The following is a 27899-nucleotide window of genomic DNA, read 5'->3' on the forward strand; positions in this document are numbered from 1 at the left end:
AGGGGGGAGGAGGAGGGGAGGGGGAAGGAGGGGGGAGGAGGAGGGGAGGGGGAAGGAGGGGGGAGGAGGAGGGGAAGGGGAAGGAGGAGTTAGGGGGAGGTGGGGAAGGGGGGATGGGGGGCGGGGAGGGGGCGAGGGAGCTACATAGTACTTGATGAGTCTCCCTTTTTATAGAGAACTAGAAAACAACTATGAATAAATCCACATGTTTACACAAACACATATAAATTACATTTTACACAAATGTGGGCATGTGCTCTGCCACCTCCTCTGGACCTTACTTATTCATATAAGACATATCTTCTTTTTTAAAAAAACTGTTTGAGTCGCTCTGTCGCCCAGGCTGGAGTGCAGTGGTGTGATCTCAGTTCACTGCTACCTCTGCCTTCCAGGTTCAAGCAATTCTCATGCCTCAGCCTCCCGAGTAGCTGGGATTACAGGTGTGCAACAGTATAGACCAGCTAATTTTTATATTTTTAGTAGAAACGGGGTTCCATCAAGTTGGCCAGGCTGGTCTCGAACTCCTGACCTCAAGTGATCCGCCTGCCTCGGCCTCCCAAAGTGCTGGGATGACAGAAGTGAGTCATCGTACCTGGCCCAAGAAACACCTTGATGATAACAGCTATATATGTTCAATTATGCATCCTGTTATAAATATAAAATTTGAATATTTTTACCATGATTTTTAAAAGTTACCTTCCTTTTGCATGGAGATGATCAATAAATTCCCTAAGGTAGAATTGTTGAATCAAAGGAGTCTATAAATACTTAATTCTCAAAGGTGCTGTCTTTGTGCATTATTTTTCATTCCCACTGGCATATGAGTGCCCAGTTTTCCCACTCTTGGGCTAGCCCTTGGTCTTACAAAAATTGTAATTGTTTCCAAATTGATAGGTTAAAAGTTGCATCTTATTGTTTTGATTTATGATTTCTTTAGTTATCGGTGAGACTGGGATATTTTCCCAGGTAAACAAATCATTGAATGTCTTTGTATGCCTATATATTCAGCTTGTTCATATATTTTGCTTTTGTTTTTCTGTTAGGTTGTTGGCATATGAGACTTTTTTGGTCAGTAAATTTGTGCTTTTCCATTTATCTTTTAATTTAACGCATAATATTCTCTCTGCATGGAAAGTTAAAATATTTATAAAGTCAAATGTATTATTTTTTTCTAACCATGATTTTTTTCTTGCCTACAAAGATCTTCCTAACCCAAAGTAATAAACCATTTGCCTAAGCTTTCTTTTATTACTTTTACAGTTTCTTTTAAATAAAATTTTACATGTAAATAATTGAGCTATCTATAAAGGATTTTGGTGAAGGTAACACATAGGGATTCAGCTTTCTTTCCTGTCCCGAACTATTAGTAATTTGACCAAACACTATAGTGTCTCCGCTTCATTTGAAATGCTATATTTATTATGTGCCAAATTTCCATTTACTCTCTGGATTCCCCATCCTATTTCATTGCTCTCACTGTCTCTTGCTACTCTAGTACTGAACTGTTTTACAAACAGTGGCTTACAATATATGTTAATATCCAGTAGGGCTACCGAATCAGGTGACAACATTCCTTTTTTTCTAACCCTTTTTTCTAATTCTTTTTCATATAATCTTCTTGACTAATTCACATGCTTTTTTTTTTCTATCAACTCAAATTAAAATATAAGCAATTTTATGGCGATCATATTAAATTAAGAAATAAGAAAGAGTTTATGTATTTAAAATGTTATAAGCCTATATATAAGATAGTACAAGCCCATTCATTTCTGGAAGTAAAAGCTTTAAAAACTGATTGATTGATTGATTGATTGTTTGAGATGGAGTCTCGCTCTGTCGCTGAAGCTGGAGGGCAGTGGTACACTTGCAGCTCACTGCAACCTCCACCTCCCAGGTTCAAGCAATTCTCCTGCCTCAGCCTCCCAAGCAGCTAGGATTACAGACACGTGCCACCATGCCCAGCTAAATTTGTATTTTTTTATTAGTAGAGACAGGGTTTCACCATGTTGGCCAGGCTGGTCTGGAACTCCTGACCTCAAATGATACACCTGCTTCAGCCTCCCAAAGTGCTGGGATTATATATAGGTGTAAGCCACCACCACGCCCAGCAAACTTCAGACATTTTTAAATAGGCTCTTTCTAAATGTATAACTAAGCATTGAATCTCTTTTATAAATGATATATAAAATCCCCTTCATTTTTATTTTTAATTTGGAGATGTGTGTGTGTGTGTGTGTCTGTGTCTGTGTCTGTGTGTGTGTGTGTTGGGGAAAGTTACACATTTTTTGTAATGAGTTGATAAGAGTGACTAAATGGTTGAGTGTTTTTTTCTTCTTTAACCTTCAAATGTGAGGAATTTCATTGATAGCTCTTACTAATGAGCTATTTTTGCTGTAATGAAAACATTTGTTTATAGTTTGATTTTAAAATGCATTCTCAAATATATTTTATTTTATTTGTAAATTTTGTAAAGAGATTCCTCAGTGAAATTGGTCTAAGAATTTTTGTTTGTTATTTTGAGATTCTTTTGATGTAATTTGCCCAGTTTGGGTACCAATGATACACTTCCTTTGTTAAAATAATATATACTAGAAATTTTTCTCCTGGGGCTCTCTGATGGCTTCAGTATTAAAATTATCTGTGTGTTTGAAGTTTAAGAGAATCCACTGTGACAGTACCCAGATCTCACTCTTTCTTGTGGGGTTAAATACCTGCTCATAATCTCAGATTCTTTTATGGTTATTGGGGTTTACCTTTATTATATCTTCTGTGGCAGATATTAGTAATTACAATTTAAAATCATCTCTTTTATTGAAGTTTTTATATTTACTTACATTAAAAATTAAGGCTTTTTGTTTTTTGTTTTTTGTTTTACTATGATCTATTATTTCCTCTCTAATGATTTCTTTTTTTTTTTTTTAAACTGAGACACAGTCCCACTCTTTCACCCAGGCTGGAGTGCAGTGCTATGATCATAGCTTAACTCACTGCAGCCTCAATTTCCGAGGCTGAAGCAATCCTCCTGCCTCAGCCTTCCAAGCAGCTGGGACCACAGGCACGCATCCCAAAACCTCACTAATTTCTAAATATTTTTGTAGGGATGGGGTTTCACCACATTGTCCAGGCTGGTCTAGAATTTCTGGACTCAAGCAGTCCTCCTACCTCGGCCTCCCAAAATGCTGGGATTATAGGCATGAGCCACAGCACTCAGTCTCCATTCCCTCTTTTAACACTGTATAATTCTACTTTCTCTTTTACCTCTTGATGATGCTACTGGCCATTATCAATATTATTATTTCACAATGTAACTCTTAGATATATTTTGGATTTTCACATTTTTATTTTCTAAATTAAAACCTTCATAAATTGAAGATTTCTTCAGTATATCTAATATGTGACATATTCTCTCAAGTTTGCCATAGGCCAGCCGTCTCCTGATGTTCTATGTCCAGACAATTCGTGTATTATTTTCCTGTCTGGACATTCTCAGTACAGGAATTAGAATCTGAGTTTGAGGCTTTTAGTTTTCTTCTGACCTCTGTTTAGCCATATCTCATAGTTTCTAACATGTTTACCATTCGGCTTTTTTTGAAGCCACACTGTAGGAAGATTGAGTAATGAAAAACTAGGGAAGCATATGTAGAAAACAAAGGAAAAGAGAGAGAAAAAGAGAGAAAGAGCATTAGTTAGGAGTAAAGCCGGGATTCGGAGATAAATGTATTTTCCTGTAAGCTGTGCTCATAGGCTGGGAGAGAAAGCCAGTGGAGAACATCATCAGTGAGCACACCATGACAGAGCAAGACCACAGGAGACAGGGGAGGGGACAGCAGGAATGTCTGTCCGTTTGGGATGCTGTAACAAAATACCATAAACTGGACAGCTTATAAACATAGAAATTTATTTCTCATAGTTATGGAGACTGTGAAATCCAAAGTCAAGATGCCAGCAGATTTGGTGTCTGGTGAGGGTCCACTTTCTGGTTCATGGATGGCACCTTCTCACTTTGTTCTCAGATGGCAGAAGTAATTAGCTAGCTCTCTGGGATCTCTCTTATAAGGACACTAATCCCAATCATGAAGGTGAAGCCCTTCCAAAGGCCCTACCTCTTAATACCATCACATTGGGGGTTGAGGATTTCAATGTATGAATCACCTCCCAGAGGCCCCACTTCCTAATACCATCACCTTGCAAGGGTGAGGATTTTAACATACAAATTTGAACGTGACATTTAGACCGTAACAAGGACACAGGCCACAAATCCAGGAGACAAGAGAACACTCTCTGTGAGAACAATGAGTAGTAGGGTTTATGTAAATATAGACAATTTTGGAGGTAGTAAAAGAAAAGACACTTGTGATAATTAATTTATGTGTTAACTTGACTGGGCCATGGGGTGCCCAGATACTTGGTTAAACCCTATCCTGGGTATGTCTGTGAGTGTGTTTGTAGATGAGATTAACATTTGAATGGGTAAAACTGAGTAAAGTCCTCCCTAATCCAGGTTTGTCTCATCCAGTCAATTGAAGCCTAAATAGAACAACAAAAAGAAAATAAAAGTCTGCTTAACTGCCATATGAGTTCTTCCTGCCTTCAGATTCAAATGGAAACATTGGCTGGTCTTGATTCTCAAGCCTGCCTTCAGAATGAAACTGTATCAGCTCTCCTGGCTCTCCAGCTTGCTGACTGCGGGTCTTGGGACTTCTTAACCTCCATCATCATGTGGAACAATTCCTTACAATAAATCTCTTTATATTTATGGGCCCATACACACACACACACACACACACACACACACACACACACACACACAAGCATGCACCCACACAGGCGCGTATACACCATTGGTTCTGTTTCTCTGGAGAACTCTAATATAACATTCTAGTAATTCATGCCCATTGGCATCTACTTTCTTATAAACAGAGTCAAGTTCAGCTGCCAAATGTGAAGCAGATAAGGAAGAGAAATGGGCTTAAGAAGCAAGAAAGAGATTTTTCAGAATAGTAATGACAAGGTTACTGAACAAGGTCTGTTGCTTTGTAAAAAGATATTTTTCCAGAAGAAAATTAATTTTTAATTAATTGTTAAATAATCAGTTTAATATATCTCTGCTGCCAGATTATAAATTCGAAGGGCAGGGTCTGTGCTTTTCAAAGATGGAGTGTTGTTTATTGTTGGTGCCATTTGCTTGAGTTCTTATCCCAGCTTTGTCATTTTCTATCCGCATGATTTGGGGCATGTTACTAAAATTCTTTTCCCCTCAGTTTCCTCACCTGGATCTGTTTCATAGGATCATGATGGAGATGAAAGAAGTGCTTTGAATAGTAACTGGCAACAGTGAAAACTCAGCAAATGTGATCCACTGGAATCATTTTGGCCCAGTTTACCCTGAGCACTTAGCTCAATGTTTAAAATATAGTAGGTCTTGAATGCATGCATTAGTAGATGGATGAAGACTGTTATTCTGTGGCTCAGCCACTGTGGTTGATTCCTAGCAGCTGAGCATCATTTGGGCCCTATTCGACATCCTTCCCTGTATATTGGGGGAAGAACCTCAAGTATACATTTTTTGGAATCCTTTTCTAGTGAGGTTATGTATTTGATTTTGCCAATGAAAGTTGTTTGCCCAAGATTTGAAAAGGAAAGAGAAGGAAAATAATTATTCATTTAGGGGCAGCTGGGGAGAGGGGTGTGGACTCTGGCAGAAGACACCTGGACTGTTTTTGCAGCCACATCTGGGCAATCTCCTAGGAAACATACGCTTTGCTGCTACGTGAATCTGAGCCCTTCAGTGGCAACTTGGATTTCTGATTTCTGCATTGGTGGATTTCTTCAAAGCAGCAGTAGTTTCCCTGTGTGAAAAGAAAATAAAAACTTGGGACCCCAATTCGCTATGCCACAAGGAAAAGAGTGAAACTGAAAGCTGGGTCAAGCAAGACACAGACTTTCCTTTTGTTTCTAAGCAGATAGCTACAGATAAAAGGTTAAATATCCCTATGGGTAGCTACTCCATGTAAAGCGCCAATTCATTGAGTGCCAAATGAATACACATTTGAGTATTCCCCTACCTGCTCCTTTTCTCTTGCAGCACGTGAATTTAGTGGTATAACCATAATCTCCCTTTTCCCTCTCCAGCCTGCTTTTCCCCTTTAAATACTGAAGTCTTCAAAATTATTTTCGAAGAAGGCTAAGACCTATCTCCCAGGTATGTCCTCAATTTTGGCAAAATTAACTAAATTGATTTCGGCCTGTCTCAGATCCCTTTTGGTTTACACCTGTCTTCATGGTTGTGGCAGTCCTGACACTAGGGTGAGATTCTAATCTGCTGAATTGATCCTTTCCGTCTTAAAATACCTAGAGGGATCTGTTTTTTTGGATTAAACCCAATTGTTATGGGATGAATTGTGTCCTCTCCTCAAAATTCATGTCAAAGCCCCTAACACCCACTACTTCAGAATGTGACTGCATTTGGAGATAGGGGACTTCAAAAAGGTGATTAAGTTAAATGAGGCCATTAAGATTAACCATAATTCAATATAATTGGCATCCTTATAAAATGCAGAAAATGGACATACAGAGAGACATAAGGGATGTGGGTACACGTAGAAAAGTCCATGTGAGGACAGTGAGGTAGTCATCTGCAAGCCAAAGAGAGTGACCTAAGGAAAAAAAATATTCTGCCCGTATTTCAATCTTAGACTTTTAGCTTCCAGGACTGTGAGAAAATGATTTTCTGTTGATTAAATCATCTGGTTTGTGAGATTTTCTTATGGCATCCCTAGGAAACTACTACATTAATCTGGACACAAACTGAAATGTTAGAACAATAGACTAAATTGTCCCCCTGACTCTGTGGGGGGAGAGGGTATGTTATGGTATTTCTCTAAGCCTCTAAAGTATCACCTATTTGTGAGTCACTTGAAAAATTCACACAAGGCACCTTTCATCCAGAAGTTGCTGCTACACTAGTGCCATGTAAATTCTGTAGCACAGCCTAGATGAAGGCTGAGCTCTGATCAACACCCAGGAAAAACTGGTACAATGTGTATTTTTTTGCAGATTCAATTCATTCATAATTGTTTCTTCACATCACAAAGACAGCTGGGGCATCCATAGCCACCTCCTGTCAAGCTGAGGCCCTGCCTGCAATGGTCTTTATCCAATTCTGTAGTCAGTTTTGACAGACAAGGGGAAAAAAAAAAAAAAAAAAAAAAACCTCAAAATAGCGAGTGGGGGTGGGGAGAAAAAGGAATGGAAACCAGAACTGAGTTATAAGGGCCAGTGATGGTTTATACTGAGTGTCAACTTGATTGCAGGATGCAAAATATTGATCCTGGGTGTGTCTGTGAGGATGTTGCCAAAGGAGATTAACATTTGAGTCAGTGGGCTGGGAAGGCAGACCCACCCTTAATCTTCTGGGGACCATCTAATCAGCTGCCAGCACAGCCAGTATATAAAGCAGGCAGAAAAATGTGAAAAGACTAGACTGGCTTAGCTTCCCAGCTTTCATCTTTCTCCCACACTGGATGCTTCCCACCCTCGAACATTGGACTCTACGTTCTTTAGCTTTGGGACTCGGAGTGGCTTCCTGACTCCTCAGCTTGCAGATGGCCTATAGTGGGACCTTGGGATCATGTGAGTTAATAATCCTTAAGAAATTCCTTTATATATATATATGTGTGTATATATATATATTATATATACACACATATATATATATACATATATATGTATATATATGTATGTGTGTGTGTGTGTGTGTGTATATATATATATATATATATCCTATTAGTTCTGTCCTTCTAGAAAACTCTAATACAGGAACCACTGAGGAAACAGAAAGAGATCCTGAAGAATCCTTCCTCAGAATAGGAAGTGAATCAAAGGGCTTAACTGACAACACCCCTGTGATTCCCAAACAGGAAAAGATTAACTGTATTTTCTAACCTAGAGGGTAAGTTAATGCCTTTAACACTCACCCTGAGACTGACTCCTACACAGAGGCAGAGGGTGAAAAATAGAGGTCCACAATGAATGGACATCAAGGACACTTGGGCGACAGGGGCTCTTCTACACTAAGGAGTGAAAGACAGGTCAGGGCTGGCTGCCCTTCCCTGCCTGGAACAGTGAGATGCATCCAAGGCTAGTAGCAGTATCTCTGATTTTACAGATGAGGAAATTACCATCCTGTGGGTAGACTTCACAAAGTCACACAACGGGGCTAGACACAGTTAAACTGATTCCAATCCAGGTCTTACTGTAAGATCACAACTTACCCAATTTGTCATATTGCCTCATAGAAACACCTTATGAACTTAACCACTGAATGTCTCTGGTGACTGAAGACATCTCTTGAGTTATTACAAGTACCACTGTCAAATGTCTGTTTACCATACATGATAAGTCCACCCAAAGTCTATTCATATCCACTATTTACTCCATACTGTGATGCTAATTTAAAACAAGGGAGTACTTTTGTTTTTCCCAGAAAGCCTGAGTATAACCCAATAGGAGTATTTTAATTTCTGTGCAGGACATCCCCGCTCCCACCCCTGCCCCACGGATATCTAAAACATTTTCTTAAATGTTCTGTTACAGTGAGATGAAATTGTATTACATATTTACTTTGGTGATTCATTCTATGATTGTAATTCTAGCTTCAATTAGAAAGAGAAATCAGACCTTAACTGAAGAAAGGAGCATATAGTTTTTAAGCAGAGGTGGCAATCGAAGACATAGACTTTGAAACATTTTCTTTTAAAGCATGATGAAAGCAGGCAGTTCATCTTTATTCTATTATTCAGGAAAACCTCGTAGTGATTTTGGTTCTCACTAGACCTATGTTTAACTTCTCTTTATCTGATTTATTCATTTGCCTGACAACTTGCCCACGCCCAGACTCTCCATGCTGACATCAATCAAGTGACTCCACAAGCAAACTAATTTCAAATTCAATTCGGCCTGTTTCGGTGTGCTTACATGTCACTTACACCTCTTCGTGACTAATACAAGTGATTTATGAGTTCTGCATAATCTTCTCTCAGTCTGGAAGTTTCCCCCACCCTACCTTTAACTATATTTCTGTAACACGGCATATGAGTCACTGAAGTTCTTTTACAAAAATGGGTTTTACACAGCAAATAATTAAACTTGAGAAGACATTGAATCTTCTCTGATGCTTCGATCTCCTTAATCAAACCCAAAGTATCACAAGCCCAGAGTTCCCATAAGTAGAAAGTACAGCACGTTAAACAAATGAGAGGGAAAGAGACGATCACACAGACACTCCTATTTTAGAATTATTTTTGACTTTAACTGTTTTCTGTGGAAAATGTCAAGCATAATTGGTATTTAACTTTCAGAAGACCTGTAAATCAAGCAGGGATAGAAATCAGATCCAGTGAACTTCCTGTCTCATACCAGATAAAATTTAGATCAAACCTACTCAATTTCTAAATTACGTCTTTTTTGTTTTGTTTTTACTGTAAAAAATGTCACAGCAGCAGTAAAGGGATTTTTCAAGAAATGAAAGAAAACTCTCCAAACACAACTGATTTTGATTTTGCATAGTCCTGCCCTGTCTTTATTTATATTACTTATTCATTTAATTTTAAATTCTCAGTCTCTAAGAAATAAAACTCCAGAGCCAACTGCTGTTCCCAAAGGCAGAAGGTGTTTAGTGACAGCCATGGCCTCATGGGAGAGGACCATACCAGCCTTGCATTGCTGACCATCCCACTTACCCTTTCTCATCTCCTGCAAGTCCCCAAATTCCTATTTTTTTTTCATTTAGTAATGATCCAAAACTAAAATCCTTATTTTCTCCTTTTGCATAACAAGAACAATGAAAATTTCTTGAGGGCAGAGGCAAAATCTATTTATCCCAGTGCTTAATCCAGTTCCTGTATATAGCATACTCAATAACTAAATAGAAACAATAAGAAAAAAAGCAATTTGTGTCTTTCTGTTGGTTTCAAGTCCAGCTCATCTTTTTAATAACCTCTCATTCTCCTGAAATCACAGATTTGTGATAAAGAAGAACAAATCACTGTTGCCACATTTAACACTTGTACATTTTATTTAATTAAATCAGCCATTGTACACATTGCAGCTATGTATTGTTAGTGTTGTATTTTTTTTCCATTAACTAATACATGCCCTCATAGATATATTCAATTAGTGTTATCACCATGGGAACAAGATGCTGATTCGTCAACTGAAAATTCACTTCTTCTCACAGTATTCAAGTTTTTGATAACACAGCAAAAATCAAAATCAAAAAAGGTGAATAACCATTATGTTGTTACACAGACATCATCTGCACTGCAAATAACACAACAGAAATGCTTTTCTTGAGCTCCAGTGAAGGTTTTGACAAGAAGGCCATAGGGTGTCTCAAAAAGTTTCACCATCGGCCTCTCTTATTTTGGCTGCCAAAGAATGTTTAATTTCCTATCCAACTGCCAGAAAGTGCTAGCATTTGAGGCTTAAGAGAGAGATTTGGCTTGTGGGAAACCTCCCTCCCAGGAAATTTTTTCTCTTGGCAACATTACTTTAAATGATGAAGTGCCATTGTTTGTCGCATTTGTTTTTGACATTCAGAGCAATGAGTCATTTTTGCACAACAGGAAAAGACCAGATAATTGGAAAATGTTCAATCCCTGGAGTATAGACTCTGTCCTTTTTTATTTAAATTTCATCTTCATTGAATATACTTTTCTTTAACAAATGACTGATTCAAAATGTATACTGTTTATATGAATATATTTGTGAATATATATATGTTAAAATGCTACACAACTTCAACCACTAGAGGAATAAGGAAGAGGACATGGAAATTACTCAGACTGTTATAGTCCCTTATTTGAGACAAACAAACAGAAGTGCACAAATGCACTTAAGAGTTTCCAAGGGAGTGTGGATTTCAAATAAATAAACCAAAAATTTTAACCAAAACCAATTTTTCAAGGATTTCTCAATCTCTTCTGCAAGCTGAAAAACAGACCTAGCTGGAAAGTGAAAAGTGCTCACTCAGGGTAAAAAGAATGGAAACCATTAACGTGATTAGAAGAGGGGATAGACCGTGGTTTTGATTTTTAAATGCCACATGCAGGTATTAGAGAAGATATCAACCTGAAAAAAAGAAAAAGAAAAAGACACCACTCCAACATACTGAAGGAGTTTAACCTTTTATGTAGTGGGTAAATCTTGTTTCCAATGAATTATCTACAGTGCAGTGGCCAGAAGTAAGTACCACCAGTAAGACAGCGTGGTTTGCTAAAGCAGCAATGAAAACTGGAAAACTACAGTAGTTATAGCTTTTAAAATACCCTGCCAACTTTTCCAAAATCTAAAGACCTGAAGATGCTAGAATGCCACACAATGTGGCTGCTAGCAACTGAATACCCCATCGTTTCATTCTGTGTGCCCTCTGCTCCCTTCTCCCCTGCCTCAGAGTGGCTTTTAGAGAGTCCTAAGTCATGGCTAGCCAGCACCAGCAGTAACTTCTCAGGACAGTTCTTCAAGGCTATTAACCCACCTTTGGCTGGGAGCAGCGGCTACTCTGGAAGTTCTAAGGACATGATTAGGTCTGAAGTGCTTCTTTTGCAGTAAAACTGTATTATCACTCGATTGTGTTAGCAATATCTTAATTAACCATTGTTCAGCAATTTCTAGAGGCCTTTTATTCCGATGCCCAGTGTAGTTATAATAGGCAGTGGTTTTAATTTTAATGTGTTGTTCATCTGAGCATTTCAGCTATATACATTGTACATAGATATCCCTTGGAAGGATTCTTATATAATGTCACTTGAAGAGGTCTGCAGGTGAAGTTCTTCTGATCAATGGATTTTCATGGATCTTGTGCAGAAGCAAAGAACAATGGAGGTGGCCAGTTCCCAGGTTAGCACAGACACAACGAAGTAGTGGATACAGCATCCAGTATGAAGGATGCCATCTTTGGTCACAAATTAGCTTTATAGTTAAAGAGGATGGGGGAAAACTAAAACAAAATGCCATATATTTGCTAACAGTGGAAATGTCGGGGTATCCCATTAATTAGGCCAGTTAGGTCACTCCTCTACTGAAACAGGAAGCTGCATATTGAGTGAATGTGTGGTTTCGGTGTGAGAACTGGGCAGCCTCTCATTTGGCCTCTTGCTTCAAGTCCTCCTTGCAGAAATGCCGAAGGAGCTGCTGGAGATCGCGCTGGAGGTCGTCCTGGTCTAGTGCTTCTGGTACATCCTCCAGGTGCTCCAAGTCAATGTGTTTTCCATGCTGGTCCTTCACCACAGCCCTCTTCTGTGTACTGGCTTTACTCATGGTTGTCCTGGAGAAAAGCAGATAAAGAGAATTATGCTCTTTTCACTGTTAGAGGGCAGCTGTTAGGTATGAAGGTGGCCATTGCACTGAGTACTTATTGTCTTACCTTTAGATGTTTTCACACCAAAGTATTAGCATAACAAACTATGGACATATTTTTATGTCTTTCTTTTAAACATGACTCCCCTCCCTAAAATGATTCATGAGATTTTTTAAAGTGTGTTTTGGACCAAGGAGTATTTTTTAAATCTTTAAGAAAAATTCCAAATAAATGAAATCATGCTTTAATTTGATCTTCTCAAAAACTAACCATAAAATCATTCAAGTTTTGATCATGTATCCCTGACTTAATAGAGTTTGGTTCATTCTGAAATAGTACCACAAGTACCCATTGAGAGGTTAAAAAAAATAGTTTTTAATTTATTTGAAACACTTTAGCTGCCAGCTTAAACCTTACAGTCACACCCTGATCCGATCTTCCCAAAATTATATTTTCAGAGAGCTTTTTTATGAGACATAGGTCTTTATAAACTAAAATATTAGTCTATCAATATATAAGAAGGTGGCTGCTAGCAAAAGATGAAGGTCTGCCCAGGTCTCTAACTTTACCATCTGGAGATGGTGGGGGAAGAGGGGAAAAAGAGAAAAGCCATTGAGAGACAACTATTTCCTCTGTATTCTCAGAGCCTCACAGATATTGCTCATTTTGTGTATTTCTTGCCATTTAACAGTCTGTTGCTTACTCGCTTCCCTTACAAGACTGGTGGTCACTTGAGAAAAGGAACTATATCCCCTTTTTTTTTGAGACAGAGTCCCGCTTTGTTGGTCAGGCTGGAGTGCAGTGGTGCAATCCCAGCTCATCGCAACCTCCGCCTCCTGGGTTCAAGCAATTCTCTGGCCTCAGCCTCCTGAGTAGCTGGGATTATAGGCATGTGCCATCATGCCCAGATAATTTTTTGTATTTTTAGTAGAGACAGGGTTTTGTCATGTTGACCAGGCTGGTCTCAAACGCCTAAGCTCAGGTGATCTGTCCGCCTTGGCCTCCCAAAGTGTTGGGATTACAGGTGTGAGTAACCGCGTTCAGCCAGAGATAAAACTTTTGTATAGTTGTACTAATTTTAAGTCATACTAATATTTTCCTGTAACAGTACTTAAAAATAATTATAATTTGCTCATTCTCAGTTCTTTTCACTATATACTTCATTTTTGTTTTGTTTTGTTTGTTTGTTTGTTGTTTTTAGAGTAAAGTAAAAGCGAGCTTACTAGGAAAGTGAATGAATAAAGAATGGCTACTCCATAAGCAGAGCAGCCCTTTTCACTATATACTTCTAAATGCAGATCTTCATTGCACAAATATTTGATGATCTGTTTTATGTGCCAGACACTATTATTATAAGAAGTAAAGAAATTGAACCTTAGAGAATTTAAGCAATAGTCCAAATAAAAAATAACAGTTAGCATGCAGTGGGGCCAAGAGCCAAAGATTCCTTGAGCCTGAGTCCATAATCATTTATCACGTATCTTCACTTAAAACATCCGTAGGAAATGATCGGTTTTTGGAGCTTTACCCAGCATTTTCCTTATAGGTTCCCAGTGCTCAGAAGCTGGAAGTTCTGTCATCTTCCAATACCTCTGTGATTTTGTGACAATCATCTTAACGTTTAAAAAAGAACTTACTTCAGCCAAAATATTTTCAGTTTCTTTTGGACATCATTGTTTCCTTCTTCCCTCCGGTTCTCCTACTCTCCCTTTTTCTTTAATGCTATATGAATTGTTCTGCATCTGGAAGCAAACTCAAATTTGTTCTTGCTGATGAAAAGGTCAAATCTGATTCCAATGATTGAAATTAGGTTTTGTTTTTCTAAATATTTAGCAACCATTTTTTTTTCTTCAAAAAGGCACATTTCTGACTATTTCTGCAAAGAGCTAGTAGAAGCCTTTATAGCACTGATGCCAGGGCTTAAGCCTCCATTATAGGACATTTCATGATATTTTGTGCAGGCAAATGTAAGCCAATGTGCTTCTGAATATGCACATGTATGTGATGTCTTCAACAATGTATAATATAAAGCATCGTACATCACAAATAGAGTTCCGCAACTAACTAGCGTACGTAACTTACTAGCTGTGGAACTGTATGGAATTGTCTATATTTCTGGTTTCAAATTCACCAGCTGTAATTGAGAACTTTGAATTAATTGGTCTCTAAATCTATTCCAGTTTGAAGAGCCCATGATGGTGGGGCATGCGTGAATTACGTGGTTTCATCTGAATAATTGAATAAAAGACTTAAAAGTTGAGAGTATAAAAGGCATTTTACCCTTAATTCATGTTGCATTTTTAAAGTTCTGAGACAGCAATTACACTCTTTTAAATTCCTAGCTGCTGCGGTTTTCCCATTTGATTGGAGGGTGGAATTGCGACAGAACCTTTAATTTTGCTGCTCTAATTATTATGTTCTAAAGGCTTAAAATAGTTTTGTAGCATACTCTGAATGACAATCTCTCCTTTTCAATGAAGTGAAAAGCACAATGGTAACTTGGATTTCCATTGTGTCTTTTCACTGAGAAGCTGAGCACATTTTATTAATCTTAATACTTACAGTGCTGTTAGAGAATAGATCTATGAAACAGTACCCAAGTTTATACATCAAATCCGTGACAGAGACAGAGGCAGTCCAGCGTGCCTCACAGTCAGCCCCCTTGTATAAGCGTAAAAATGAGCTCCTTACTGCTTTCATGACACTTGCTTAACTCATTAAAGCCCAGGTTTCAGCATGGCTAGGTACATTTGTTTCATGGGTATCAAACTCATGCGTATGTTATTTGCCACTCACATGCAGAATCATAAAACAGCTGTTAAAAGAAAGCACATATCATTCAAAGTAATGATTTACTAAGATTGAGCTAAATATAGCTGGTCACAAAATTAATTTGTGTTCCACTGATTAGATTATTCTTCCTATGCTCTCTGAATCTATATCCAAAGTCTGGCTTTAACTAAGTTGATGACTTGCTAAAACCCAGTGAGTCAGACTGTGTAAGCTCGAGTCTGATTCTTGCTGTGACTTAGTGTTATGTTTAAAGTATCAAGAGGATACTTCAGGGATAATACACTGATGGGTCCATTACTTGACCAAAGCCTTATAATGCAGGAGAGTAGCCAGTTCTCTGTGGGCTTTAGGGCATATGTAGGAATTCTCCCCTTCTTTTCTAAAAGCTGGTAAAATTTTTTATGGTGTTAGTTGGCAAAGCATCACCCCATGCTAACCCAAACCTTTTAATTATTGATCCATCCTCTTTCAGGATCTCATTCTCTACTAAACTGGGTAAGTGGACTTTCATGTGGCTACCTGTGTAACTCAAAGCCTGAAGTAAGAAGAAAAGAAAAGAAAAAGCTTGTCATAAACCACAGACTTTCAAACCATCTATTGCTTTGCTTTACTCATCATCAGTATGAAAAGATACTTGAAAGGATAAATAAATACAATTCCTAGAAGCAGATCTAAGTTTGGAGTTTTATTTAACAAGTGCTTTCAGTTTCTCTCATTTGTGAGGGAAATTTCTTATTTTACTTTACAAAAGCTGCTAACTAATATCCATATGGATTGACTTTCAATTTCTTCCTTGCTTCACCCTACTCCTTTCACAGTGAAGATTTTAATGATAAATATAATGACCAGAGGCAAAAACAAGCAAACAAGACCCAACAGTATAACTCAGATAATTCATCTTTTGATCATTCAAGATTGCTAGTTGTCAAAATATGAAAACTGAAAGTATTTAAAAAGGTTTGCTTTTAATACTCCAGTGAATTAATATATAATTTCAATATATATTACGGGTATAGTAGAAGACACACATATAGCATTTAGTGTGAAAATGTTCCAATAGCGAAAATACTTTGTAGATATTTGCACATACCCAGGATCCCTTAGTCAAAACTCTGGGGCCAGACATGTTTCAACAATTTAGATTTTTTTTTTGTCCCTTTTAGATTTTAGCAAGGTAATATAATGCATATACAGTCACATGCCACATAATGACATTTTGATTAAGAATGGACTGCATATACGACATGGTTCCATAAGATTATAATGGGGCTAAAAAAATTCCTATTACCTAATGATGCTATAGCTGTTCTAACTTCATGGTGCAATGTATTACTCAGATGTGTGTGGTGATGCTGGTGTAGATAAACCTACTAACCTGCTAATCATATAAAAGCATAATGCATACAATTATGTAGGGTACATAATACTCGATAAATTTAACAAATGACCATGTTACTGGTTTATGTACGGTAAATAAATTTACTATGTATAGTAAATACATAAATCAGTTAACAGTCACATATCATTATCAAGTACTATAAAAGTGATACTTTATCACTATTTTAGAATGTACTTCTTTTATTTATTAAAAGACAGTTAATTATCAAGGAGCCTCAGACAGTCCTTCAGGAGGTACTGCAGAAGAAGATATTGTTTTCTTAGGAGATGACAGCTCTGTGCATTATTGTTCATGATGACCTTCCAGTGGCACAGTATGCAGAGGAGGAAGACAGTGAGATTGAGAATTCTCATCTTGTGAAGGCCTAGGCTAATGTATATGTTTAGGTCTTTTGTTTTTAGCAAAAAAAGTCTTAAAACATAAAAACAAATCATAAATTAAAACAATTAAAAACAGAAAAAAGTTTATATAACGATATAAAGAAAAACTATTTATTCATGTACCTTCACAACATGTTTGCATTTTAACCTGTGTTGTTACAAAAGAGTCAAAAGTTAAAACAAATGTGGAAGCTTGTAAAGTCAGAGTTACAGTAAGCTAAAGTTAATTTATTATTACAGAAAGAAGATTTTTTAAAATTAAAGGAAATTTAAAAAAAAATTCAGCATAGCCTAAGTGTACAGTGTTGATAAAGTCCACAGTGGCATGCAGAAATGTTCTAGGCCTTCACCTTCACTCACCACTCACTCACCGACTCATCCAGAGCAACTTCCAGTCCTGCAAGCTCCGTCCATGGTAAGTACACTATTCCCGGAGAACATTTTTAGTCTTTTATTTTGTATGTTGACTGTATCTGTTCTATTTTTAGATGGGGAAATACTTACCATTGTGTTATAATTGCCTACAGTATTCAGCACAGTAACATGCTGTGCAGGTTTATAGCCTAGGAGCAATAGGCTATCCCGTACACCCTAGGTGTGTAGTAGGCGAGACCATCCAGGTTAGTGTAACGACGCTCTGCGATGTTCACACAATGACAAAGTTGCCTAACGATGCATTTCCTAGCACATATCCTTGTCATTCAAACCCACATATGCCTAGTGAAAGCTGGGCATGTGAGAGTTATTTACATCCTACTGCTCTAGGTCATCACCAATGTCTGATTTTCCACTCATGCAAAACTTTAAAAAATTGCAACCTCTGTCATAAATGGATTAAGTGATGCATGACAGTACTGTATAATACTGACACCCCAGAGGAGGTAAAGATGGTATCCTGTAACCAAACCCACTTTTATATCATTAAAACATTCATTCTAAGTGGAATAAAAAATCTTCGTGTCATAATAGCTCCATGCCAATTTATTTCAAGTTTCATTTCCAAATTAACATACAAAATTTGTTTTGGCTTTCAGAATTTTGGGATTTTGGTAACAGTTTGTGGATCTGTTACTGTGGACCCATTTTCTAACTGTTGGAAACCGGAACTTAAATAGTTGTAAATGCTTTTAAAAATTATGGACATGGAATATGTCTGAATTTTCTTTAATATCGATCACAGATGATATTTGAAAAGACTGGCTAAAAGTACAATTTGCAATGTCTTTATTTCTTTCCCTTATTAATTGGCAGTGCAAGACATTTCTACAACTTTTAAACAAGATCTATAATCATACCGCAGCTCCCAAGATTCTGAGTCTGATTCAGCAGAAGCAAATCCTGGTTATCCGAATTAAAAGCTGTTAAGGTGACACCAAGGAACACCACAGTTTGAGGAAATGTTATTCAAACAGGAGTTCTACCCTCTTGAATTATTCCACACCTTTCCATGAATTCATGTATGGAATAACACAGTAACAAATGATTTTCTTTTCAAATGCAAAGCAACATAAAACACACACACATAAAAAGACAAAATGATGATGCTTCTATACCTCGTCAAAGTCATCTTTGGCTGAAGGAAGATCAGTGGCTAAACTAGAATCCCCCAGATGTTTCTCCATCCTCTCTCCACGTACCACAGTTGTTTTAACAACTTTGCTGACTCTACGGCCTTCCACTGGCTCAGCCTGAAATTGTGAGGTACTGGACAAAATGCTGGGCTCATACAAAGTGACCTAATGAATGAAGGACACACAATAGACAATGTCTGACTGCCAAACATAATTATGATGAATTTTTATTATGTTAAAAAACAAAGGACAAAAATATAACGTTTCCAGAAAACAGCAATGGGAAGCAGAGTTAGAAAAAAACAAACTATAATCTATTGGTAATATCTACATCATGAATGTTTCTTCACAACACCAAAGCAACCTTAATTAGTCATTTGAACAAAGAGTTATCAGTTTTGTGAATAAGAAACTGACTGCTCAGTGTAATACAGACATAATAATATGTGAAGAAACTCTATTTTCTCATGTTTAAATAATTTCTTTTGGTATTACGAAGATAAAATTACCCCTCAAAGGAGGAAATCTAAAAGCTATGAGAAACTGAAAAATAGATTTCTAGAGAATTCTCATATGCATAATATAAAATTTTGAGGATGCAAAGGAATGGAAAATAGTGAGAGTTTCACAAACTATTTGTCAAAAGAAGTAAATACAACCCTGAAAGAGGGAAGTAAAACATAAATAAATAAAAGTATAACTCTGCAGATGCAATGGCTCATGCCTGTAATTCCAGCACTTTGGAAGACCAAGGCAGGTGGATCATTTGAGATCAGGAGTTTGAGACCAGCTTGGCCATCATGGTGAAATGCTATCTCTACTAAAAATACAAAAATTATCTGGGCATGGTGGTGGGTGCCTATAATCCCAGCTATTGGGAGGCTAAGGCAGGAGAATTACTTGAACTTGGGAGGTGGAGGTTGCAGTGAACTGGGATTGCGCCACTGCACTTCTGCCTGGGTGGCAGTGAGACTCCATCTCAAAAAAAAAAAAGATAAAGAATTTCTAGATCCTTAGTTTAGTAACTCTGCAATGCAGAAATCTGAATCTCAAACATTTATCTGGAGTGACTTTCAGATGGCTCGTGTGCCAACTCAACACAAGCACCAGAGTGCATTTTTATATGGTCTCTCCACAGCATACTGATTGCCCAGCAAATAGAATTATAATCCTTCAAAATCTGACTTTTGGATGTCTGCCATGGTCAATCATGAATTAAATAAAGAGTAGAGATTTTTTAAAAGGACAAACAAAAACAACAAGTATTATAATGTCTAGAAGTCTCCCAGATGGCTGTCTTTAAATCACAGAATCATGAAAAAAAAAAAAAAGTGAATGTTCAACTAAAAGCAAACTACCTATAAAAGGGAGAAGTGAGGCCAATATGAATAAACAATCTCATTCATCTTTTTTGAGCTCTATTTTGGTCCTCTCCATTGAATGGGTTTTAGAGAATCAGGTTGTCTCACCTCTGACTGCTCGGTGTCACTCTTCAATACAACACGCTTTATAACTTTGGAATAGCCATCCCCTTCCTCGATGCTGACAGGTTCCTGTGGCATTCCCTGCACCGTAATCTCTTCCTTCTCTGTGCCTTCAGAGGATACATACCGCCTAATGATTTTCCTAGTAACCTGAAATGTATTTCATTTGTGTATCTTATTTTTATGTGGCTGTCTCATGGAATTGATACATTTTAAACAGGAAGTTTGTAATTAACCCTGTTAGGATATTCTAGAAAATACCTTCTTTACCACAGTGTGTCCGTGTTCATCAATGTATTCTTCTTCTGTGACTGTTTCTGGGGGTATTTCAGGCATATCGTCTCCCTAAACAGTTGGGAGAAAAGGGTCACTGTGCTGTTTGGCACCAATTCTGAGGAACTACTCCCAAGTGCTTATAACACGAGGAATGTTAGAAAATCAAAGGCGATGTTGAGAAGCATTGCTGAGATACAAAATCCTGGCAACCAGTTTGTTTAAAAGAAAAATGCAGGTGGGTAAAAACATGCTTAGGAGAATCTGACCAAAGTTAGACAAAACTTCAACAAAAATAGGTAAGCGAGTGGTGAGGTGGATGGAAGTGAAGAAGCCAAATCTTGCTCTTGCTTGGTGGCTCTCTTGGAGGAAGGCTGCAAATATCATGACCACTGCATTTCTTCACAAACAGAGCTGAGGAGAGTTAAGGGATCTGCTTTTGAATGGCCATGCACTACCTAAGGAACATGCCAAGGCTTCATAGATCCAGGCTGATCACTCTCTAAGGGTATGGGGACAGAACGGTCCCTGACGTGCAGTAATTTAACAGCGGGTACCTGAATAATCACTCGCCGGCGGACAACCCTGGTAGTTACCATCGCCTCCTCATCTGAGCTGGCCTCCAGCTCCCCTAATTCCTCTGTTAGCTCCTGGTGGAAGCATGGAAGCATTGTTTTGTTTAACATGCTAAGGAATGACTTCACTACCAGTTTCTTCTTTCGCTTACATTGTATTATGAAACTTTTACTAATGGAGGCTTTGGTGGACAAGTTGGTAGAGGTGAAAACAAGTGTGTGCTGGTCTCAGATTTCAACAAAAATACAGTGTTTTGGTTTCTTTTGCTGTTTTCTTTTTTTTTTTTTTTTTTGGTCCAATAAAAAAAAAAAAAAATTCTGGAATTCTGAGAACTGTTGGAGAACCCACCTGTCAAAATCTCTCCAAAAAACAAGCAGCTTGCTCACATGACTTCTTTTACTTAAACTCCTATTTAAAAAAGCCTGACTGTTAACATAGACCCCCAGCAGCTGAGTAAACACGTATGAGCCACTGACACTTGTGTTTAGGCTTGGACTTATTAACCCAAAGGTACAGGAATATCCCCTGTTTCTGGAAGAACTTCTTGCAGGAAGTCAACATTTCCTGTAGCTATTATCTAACCAATAGTACATCTCGCTGGCATGAAAAACAGACAGACTATGAATAATATTAGACTAATTTTGCAGAGAAGTTGAAATAAAGTGGTCAATAGTATTTTAGGGCTCTGGCCAAAAGCCAGAGATAAAGCAAAGAACATAATTTCAGCTTAGCACACATTATTTTAGGAGTCATATATCAAATTACTGTTTCCTAATGAAATTTTGTTTTTAAAAAAGAGAAAGTTCAAGTAGGTTTACTTAATCTATTGTAAAACTCAACTTATATGTTTATATTTATCTCTGCTAAAGGAAGACATGTAAATTTCAAAGCAAATTATACTTTAAATATAATCAGGAATCTGCTGCCTAGGAATATGGTTGGCAAGAAAAGCGATTAAAATTGAATGACCAAGTTAGGGTTATGAGAAATAAGGGTCAGCATGGGAAACTTAAGAGAAATGTCTGGATGCTCACCAAGAGTAAGTTGAACAGGCCTGTATAAATGATGTGAAATTCAGAATGACTTATAAAAATGTATTGATTTTGTACAGATTAAACATATGTATTATCCCGATAATTGTTTCAAGTCTAACTTCACTAAGCCTGTGGACCCTTAAGCTAAATTTGGTAGCTTTTAGCCCAGATAACATGTATGAAACATTTTTACTAGTATTCATTTAAGCCAAGAATTTGAGATATGAGTAATTCTGTGCAAAAGCAAACTTGGAATAGAAATTCATTCATGGGATGAATTTATTATTTAAGAAAACTGCCGAAATCAGGACACAGTTGTCATCTGCCTGGATCTTTCCTAATTTTAGTTATGATTTCAGATGATAATTCCCAGCAGCAGGTCTCATTCTTACAGTGAGCAAAAACAAATGTTTCTTAAGCCCAAAGATAAGCTGTTTCACTTTATTTTCCTCCCAAAATTTCAATCATTTATTTTAACTCTTCTTTTACTACTAAGCTTTATATTAATGCTCTAAAAACACTTTAAAATACAAAACATTTTTGAATTCTATTACTTTTTAAAAGGAAAAACAATGTATAATTTAATTTATATTAAATTAAGTTTAGTTCAAACAGATTCTCATACTTCTTTGTGTCTGAGAATCGTCTGAGGAGTTACTGAAAAGGCAAATTCTCACTCACTCTCCACACCCTGGGGGATTCATTCTAATTCAGGGTTTCTGAGGAGGGATCCAGCTTTCCAATCAATTCTGAGGTATGTAAACCATATAGACCACCTTTTGAGAATAAATGGTTAATTTCTTCACATCATCCCCACTCCTCTTCACAATTTTAAAACTCACATAATGAGAAAGGAAGTGCTGTGATGCACTCTCATGCCACTCACAGGCATTTGCACATTTAGAAACACCAATAAGTTTAGGCACAATGTTCTTTTTCTCAGTCATTCCTAAAATAAATCTTAAAAAAATCTGACTTGGAAATCATCTTGCCTCTAATGAGAAAAATTTATATTGGCAACTAAACCCCACCCAATATCCACAGCTTGTGTGCCCATCACCTGACAGCCCAGAGATCCTGCAAGAAGGCTGGTCCCAGCACATCTCATGGCAGACTTACACTGTGAATCTCTGCCACCAGCTTTCATGCCTAAGATTACTAATTTTGAAAAGCTCCTCCAGATATGTTGTGTCACCACCGTGTTTACTTTGCTTAGCAAAGGAGTTTCCCATGTGATAAGATCAGGGCTTATGGTCAAATCGCTAGCACTGAAACTGCACCATTTCTTCTAGATTCCTGGGCTCTCAGATTTTAAAAGGGGTTGAGGGTTTCCATGTGCCAAGTTAATTAATTTGGTTAACTTTTTTGGTTTGAAGTGAAAAAAATAAAACATCAGAAAAATGGAAACTGGAGGAAGATTTGTAGCTTTGTTACAGGTGGGTGAGAAAGTGGAGAAGAACGTTTTACCTTTTCAAAAGCTGCATCTTCATCGACTCTTTCACAGGTCTCTAGCTGGTTATCGGCAGACTCCACTATTACGAGGCTGGTTTTCCTTGGAGAACTCTCCTCTCTGTGCTCTGAGGGCTCGTCAGGTTCTTGTATGATGGGAGAGCCTCCCCGCTCACTGGATGTTGGGGTCTGGAGATACAGCCTCTCCTCCTCAGGAGGGGTGCTAACTTCCTCAGGTGTCTTGCTGGGAGAGCCGGGTACTGCCGTAGGCTTCTGAGTCTCTGACGCTTCTGTTCCTGGACTTGTCACACTGGAATGAAAAAGCCAAATGATACTTCAGGCGCATTTGCATGTCACCTCCTGTTCAAGCAAGGAAATCACAAGGCAAGATGGAACTGGTTTTTCCGTAGTCTATGACAGTCAAAACAGTCTGACAGTCAAAATTGTGTTTGTACATTTTGCCAAGAAAGGACATTTGAAGAAAAATAATATGACAAAATATAGTCATAGTTCATTGATCTAGTATTGGTAGAGAGTGATGTATTATTCTAAAGATAAAAATTATCCTAAAATGTATTACAGTTACCCAGCCTCTACAATGTAGATAAGTTACAGTTTCATCTTTTCTAACTCAAGTTGATATTGGGGATGCGGGAAGTTTTATGTAAAGATTTGTAGATAATAAGGCTTCTGAAGCAAGAATCAAAATTTGGCAGAATTAAATAAATCTCCATGTTAATATAGTTTTCATAACTATAAATTCTTATAGTACCTCTGAAAAACTGTTTTATTTAATAATAGAGGCATCTGTTGACATGGAAACTTTTTTCATTGATATAGTCTGGAGTTACTCCAATGTAACCTTATATAATCTCAACTACTAAATAAGAAGATTATTTGCCTCTTCGGTGCCTTCTTTTGGGATTTAGTGCAATTTTTTGTCACTCCATAGATATTAAATGCCTAAAATGTCTCTGTTATCATCTCCTCTTCTTGCCATCTTTTCCTTGGTCCTTCTCCTTCTTTCTTATATTTTCTTTATGCTCACCCTTAAAACCTACAGGATGATGGGGCAAGGGTGGCTCAGTGGAAGAAGAGATAATTTCAATATGCATTTCATTCTCCTCTCATGTCATTGACCACAAAACTCACCAAATGAAAGGGAATGCTTTGATACAATCTCATGACACCCTATTCTCAGACTTCAGGGTGAGGGATATGTTGGCCTTCCTCATGATTTGTTTTCTTTTTCTGGACCATCAGTGTCAATTAAACAACTCTTTCTCTTTGGCTTCCATAAAGGCCGGAACTTAAATCTGAGGAGAATTAGGCTCTGTAGTTTCCTTTAGCCAGAAGCTCTTCAGAAGACTTCTCTTTATTCCCACCCTAATTGTATTCCACTTCATTTTAATGGTCTTTTATTCTATGTGGCTAGTTTGCATTTCATTCACACTTTTATGGTTAGTCCCCTCATAGCTTGGTTGAAATGCACCATTGGCTGTGGTATCTCCATCATCGCTGCTCATACTCCCAACCAGCAATGGCACCATGAGCTCCACAACTGAAGCACGACAGAGCAAATGAGGTGCAGCAATATTACAAGTCATGGCCATGTCATCTACAGGGAATTTTACAGTTTAGATGATGTTTTCATAGACACACTATACTTTTGATCCTGTGAGATGAGTCAGGTATATATTATTACTATACTCTATAAATGTGGAGATGAATATTTAAAGCACTTAAGGACTTGTTCAAAGTCACAGCTCTGAAAGTTGGTTCTTGTATGTCTGTGCCACACAACACTGTCACAATTATGTCTCTTACATGTTAATGCTTTTTTTCCCCTTTAGCTCTGGCACTTATGATGGATAGGGTCATTTCAAAATTATTTAAAAACCAGTTATGCTTATATATGCCTGGCACCCACATTAGCCTGTATCTATGAAATTACATTTGGCAGGCTTTCTTTGGAAACTCACAAATATTCCTGCTGATATTCCAGAGATGACTCTTCAGGCAGGTCTTGCATTTTCCCTGAGAAATCCTGTTGAACTTGCTCCTTGTGAGTTTCGGGAAAGAGTGCTGTGGCTGAGCTGTCCCCCTCAGTTTTGGGGATGCCGTCCTGAAACGTGGAATAACCAACAGAAATGTCTTCCTCTGAGACAATAGGAGGGTGATCACAGGTCTCGCTTTCTTTAGAAACAGCTTGCTCCTCTTTCTGCTTGTGCTGTGCAGTGCATAACTCCTCCTGAAGTACTGAGAACCCTAAAGGGAGAATGATTTAAGTATTTAGTTGAAGCTTACCTATACTGATTGGCTATTTATTAAGTAACTGCTATGTGCTACATCCTGAGATAAGCCCACGGATTATAAAGATGAAGAAAACGCCATGTCCACCGTCAAGATGCTGATTGTGTAGAAGAGTCCAGACAAGTAAGAGTCAATTCCAATGCAGAGCAACTGGGCCACAGGTGCCAGTCAATGAGTGTGGGAGCACTTAACATGGGCTTGGGATTTGGAAAGGAAATGCAGAGTGTGTTACATGCTAAGGATACGTAATGGTAAGCAGGAATTGACTGAGACAGACAAAGCATAGAATCTAAAGAGTAAGAAGAGTGACAGTCAACAATCATAATAAATAATGGCGAATAGGCACCATTCCAAGTACATTGCAAGTATTAACTTGATTAGTCCTCACTCTAACACTATGAGGATAGTACTCTTTTTATGTAGAGTCTCATGACAGGCTAAGGAATTTTATCACATCCAAGGAAATGAGGAATCATTGAAAGATGTTTAGCAGAGGAGTGACTGGCATTCATCTATTTATTCATTTATTCAACAGATACATTTTGAGCATCAACTCTGTAGTATGTGCTGCTTAAATGCTGGACATATAGCAGTGAACAAGACAGAAAAAGCTTCTGTCCTCACTGAACGTGCATTTCTGCAGATATATATTTGTGATAAATATTGGGAGAAAAGTAAACCAGGATAAAGGTAGAGGATAAACGGTGCTAGTATTTTAAATAGACTTGTCAGGAAAGGCTCCGCTTAGGAGGTGATATTTGAGCAGTGACCTAAATAAAGTGAGAGAAAAAGATATATGTTGATCTGAGGAAAGAACATGCTAGGGTGGAGAAGGCAGAAAATACCAGGGCCCTGAAACAGGAGAATGCAGATGGTTCTCCAGGAATGGCAAGGAGGCCAGGCATGAAGGAGCAGTGAGACAGGGAGAGTGGTGGGAGGTGGGGAAAAGCCACGAGGCTTTTGCTCAACACTCAGATACATCATCATTTACATCCGTGAGAAGTAAGCTGACACAGAATGAAAAGACTCAGGAGAAACACCCAGTAAAGTAGAAAAAAAAAAGACGAAGAAGAAGCGAAGCGAGAATGTCATGAAAATTAAGTAGAGAAAGTGTTTGAAGAAGAAAGGCTTCAGTATTCATGCCAAATGTTACTCAGAGGCAAAGTAACTTGAAGACTGAGGACTGCCTGCTAAATTTGACAATGAGGAAACAACAGGTGAATTTTAAAAGATTGACTAGAGTGAATTATAGAGGGAGCTCTAGAGGGAATGAGAAGAGAGGATGCAGAGACAGGAAATTCAGACTTTTCTTTTAAGAAGTTTCCTATAAAATGGATAGAGTAACAGCAATAATACTAGGGGGACATATAGGGTAAAAGGAGTTATTTGCTTTGTTTTGTTTTTAAAGATGGTATCTATTAAAGCATGGTTTAATGCTGTTGGGTATGGTCTAGTGGAAGGAAGCTAAAATGGATACTTGCAGGAATGGAGTCCCTGATTGGGTAAAAGGAGATGAAATCTAGTACAAAACAAGAGATGATGGCTTTAGCAAAGTGAGGAAATTTTATCCATTTTAATAGGATGGAATTTAGAGTGAGTATATGCATTGAGAGACATTCATGTTGGTAGATTTGTGGTAGAAAAATATACACATTTGCTTCTGATTATTCCTATATTTTCTAATAAACATGAAGCGTGGTCATCAGCTGGGAATAAATAAAGAAAAGAGACAAGGTTGGAGGTTTGAAGGAAGAAGAGAACATGTAAAATAGAGATAAAAGAGAGAGAAAAAAATAGTGTTAGAGACCACAAATGAATAAGAATAGGTTAGGGAAACTTTGATACTGAAAAGGTGGTAGAGCCAATGGCTGGAGGTCCCCGCAGGTCTGAAGAACTGTTGGTGCAGAAATAAAAGAGGAAATGTACAGTCATTGGTAGTGATATCATCCTAGTTGTGCATCTAGAAAGGCATGGCTAAGGTAGAATAAAAAATATAAGTGTTAAGAAGTGCCACCATGGAATCGAGGAAAGGGGATTCAATGGATCATTTTGTCATCTGTGAAATAACAAAGAACAAGCATGAAGCAGAGGTGGGAGGGTTCTATAAAACAGGGAGGAAAGCCTCAGGGTAGTAAGAAAAAGAACGTATGATCACCATAGGTCATGGTCTACCTTCTGAATAAAAAAGAGAGTATGTCCAGTGCCTCAATTAACCACACACAGACACAACACACACACACACACACACACACACACACACACACACACA

The 27899-nt window shown here is 37.8% G+C and overlaps 1 protein-coding gene across 50 annotated transcripts in view; it reads right to left on the reverse strand.

The window, feature by feature from the left end:
* Positions 1-10052: 10052 nt before the first annotated feature.
* ANK2 (ankyrin 2) overlaps positions 10053-27899 on the reverse strand; it is a 675434-nt gene continuing 657587 nt past the window's right edge. For 14 of the 50 annotated variants that reach the window (XM_032292557.1, XM_032292556.1, XM_032292554.1 and 11 more), the window contains 5 exons: positions 25300-25585; positions 23336-23627; positions 20247-20330; positions 19971-20135; positions 10057-12325 (listed from right to left, as the gene is read on the reverse strand). In XM_032292557.1, coding sequence (XP_032148448.1) covers positions 12311-12325; positions 19971-20135; positions 20247-20330; positions 23336-23627; positions 25300-25585 — 842 coding nt within the window. In that variant the 3' untranslated portion in view covers positions 10057-12310. Of the gene's footprint in view, positions 12326-15594; positions 15687-18483; positions 18667-19970; positions 20136-20246; positions 20331-20815; positions 20909-23335; positions 23628-25299; positions 25586-27899 lie in introns of all 50 variants that reach the window. The other 36 variants (XM_032292511.1, XM_032292521.1, XM_032292523.1 and 33 more) reach the window with 9 other exon arrangements.

The sequence above is a fragment of the Sapajus apella genome, unplaced genomic scaffold (assembly GCF_009761245.1).
Source record: "Sapajus apella isolate SASKATOON/1434 unplaced genomic scaffold, GSC_monkey_1.0 scaffold27, whole genome shotgun sequence".
Taxonomy (NCBI): domain Eukaryota; kingdom Metazoa; phylum Chordata; class Mammalia; order Primates; family Cebidae; genus Sapajus; species Sapajus apella.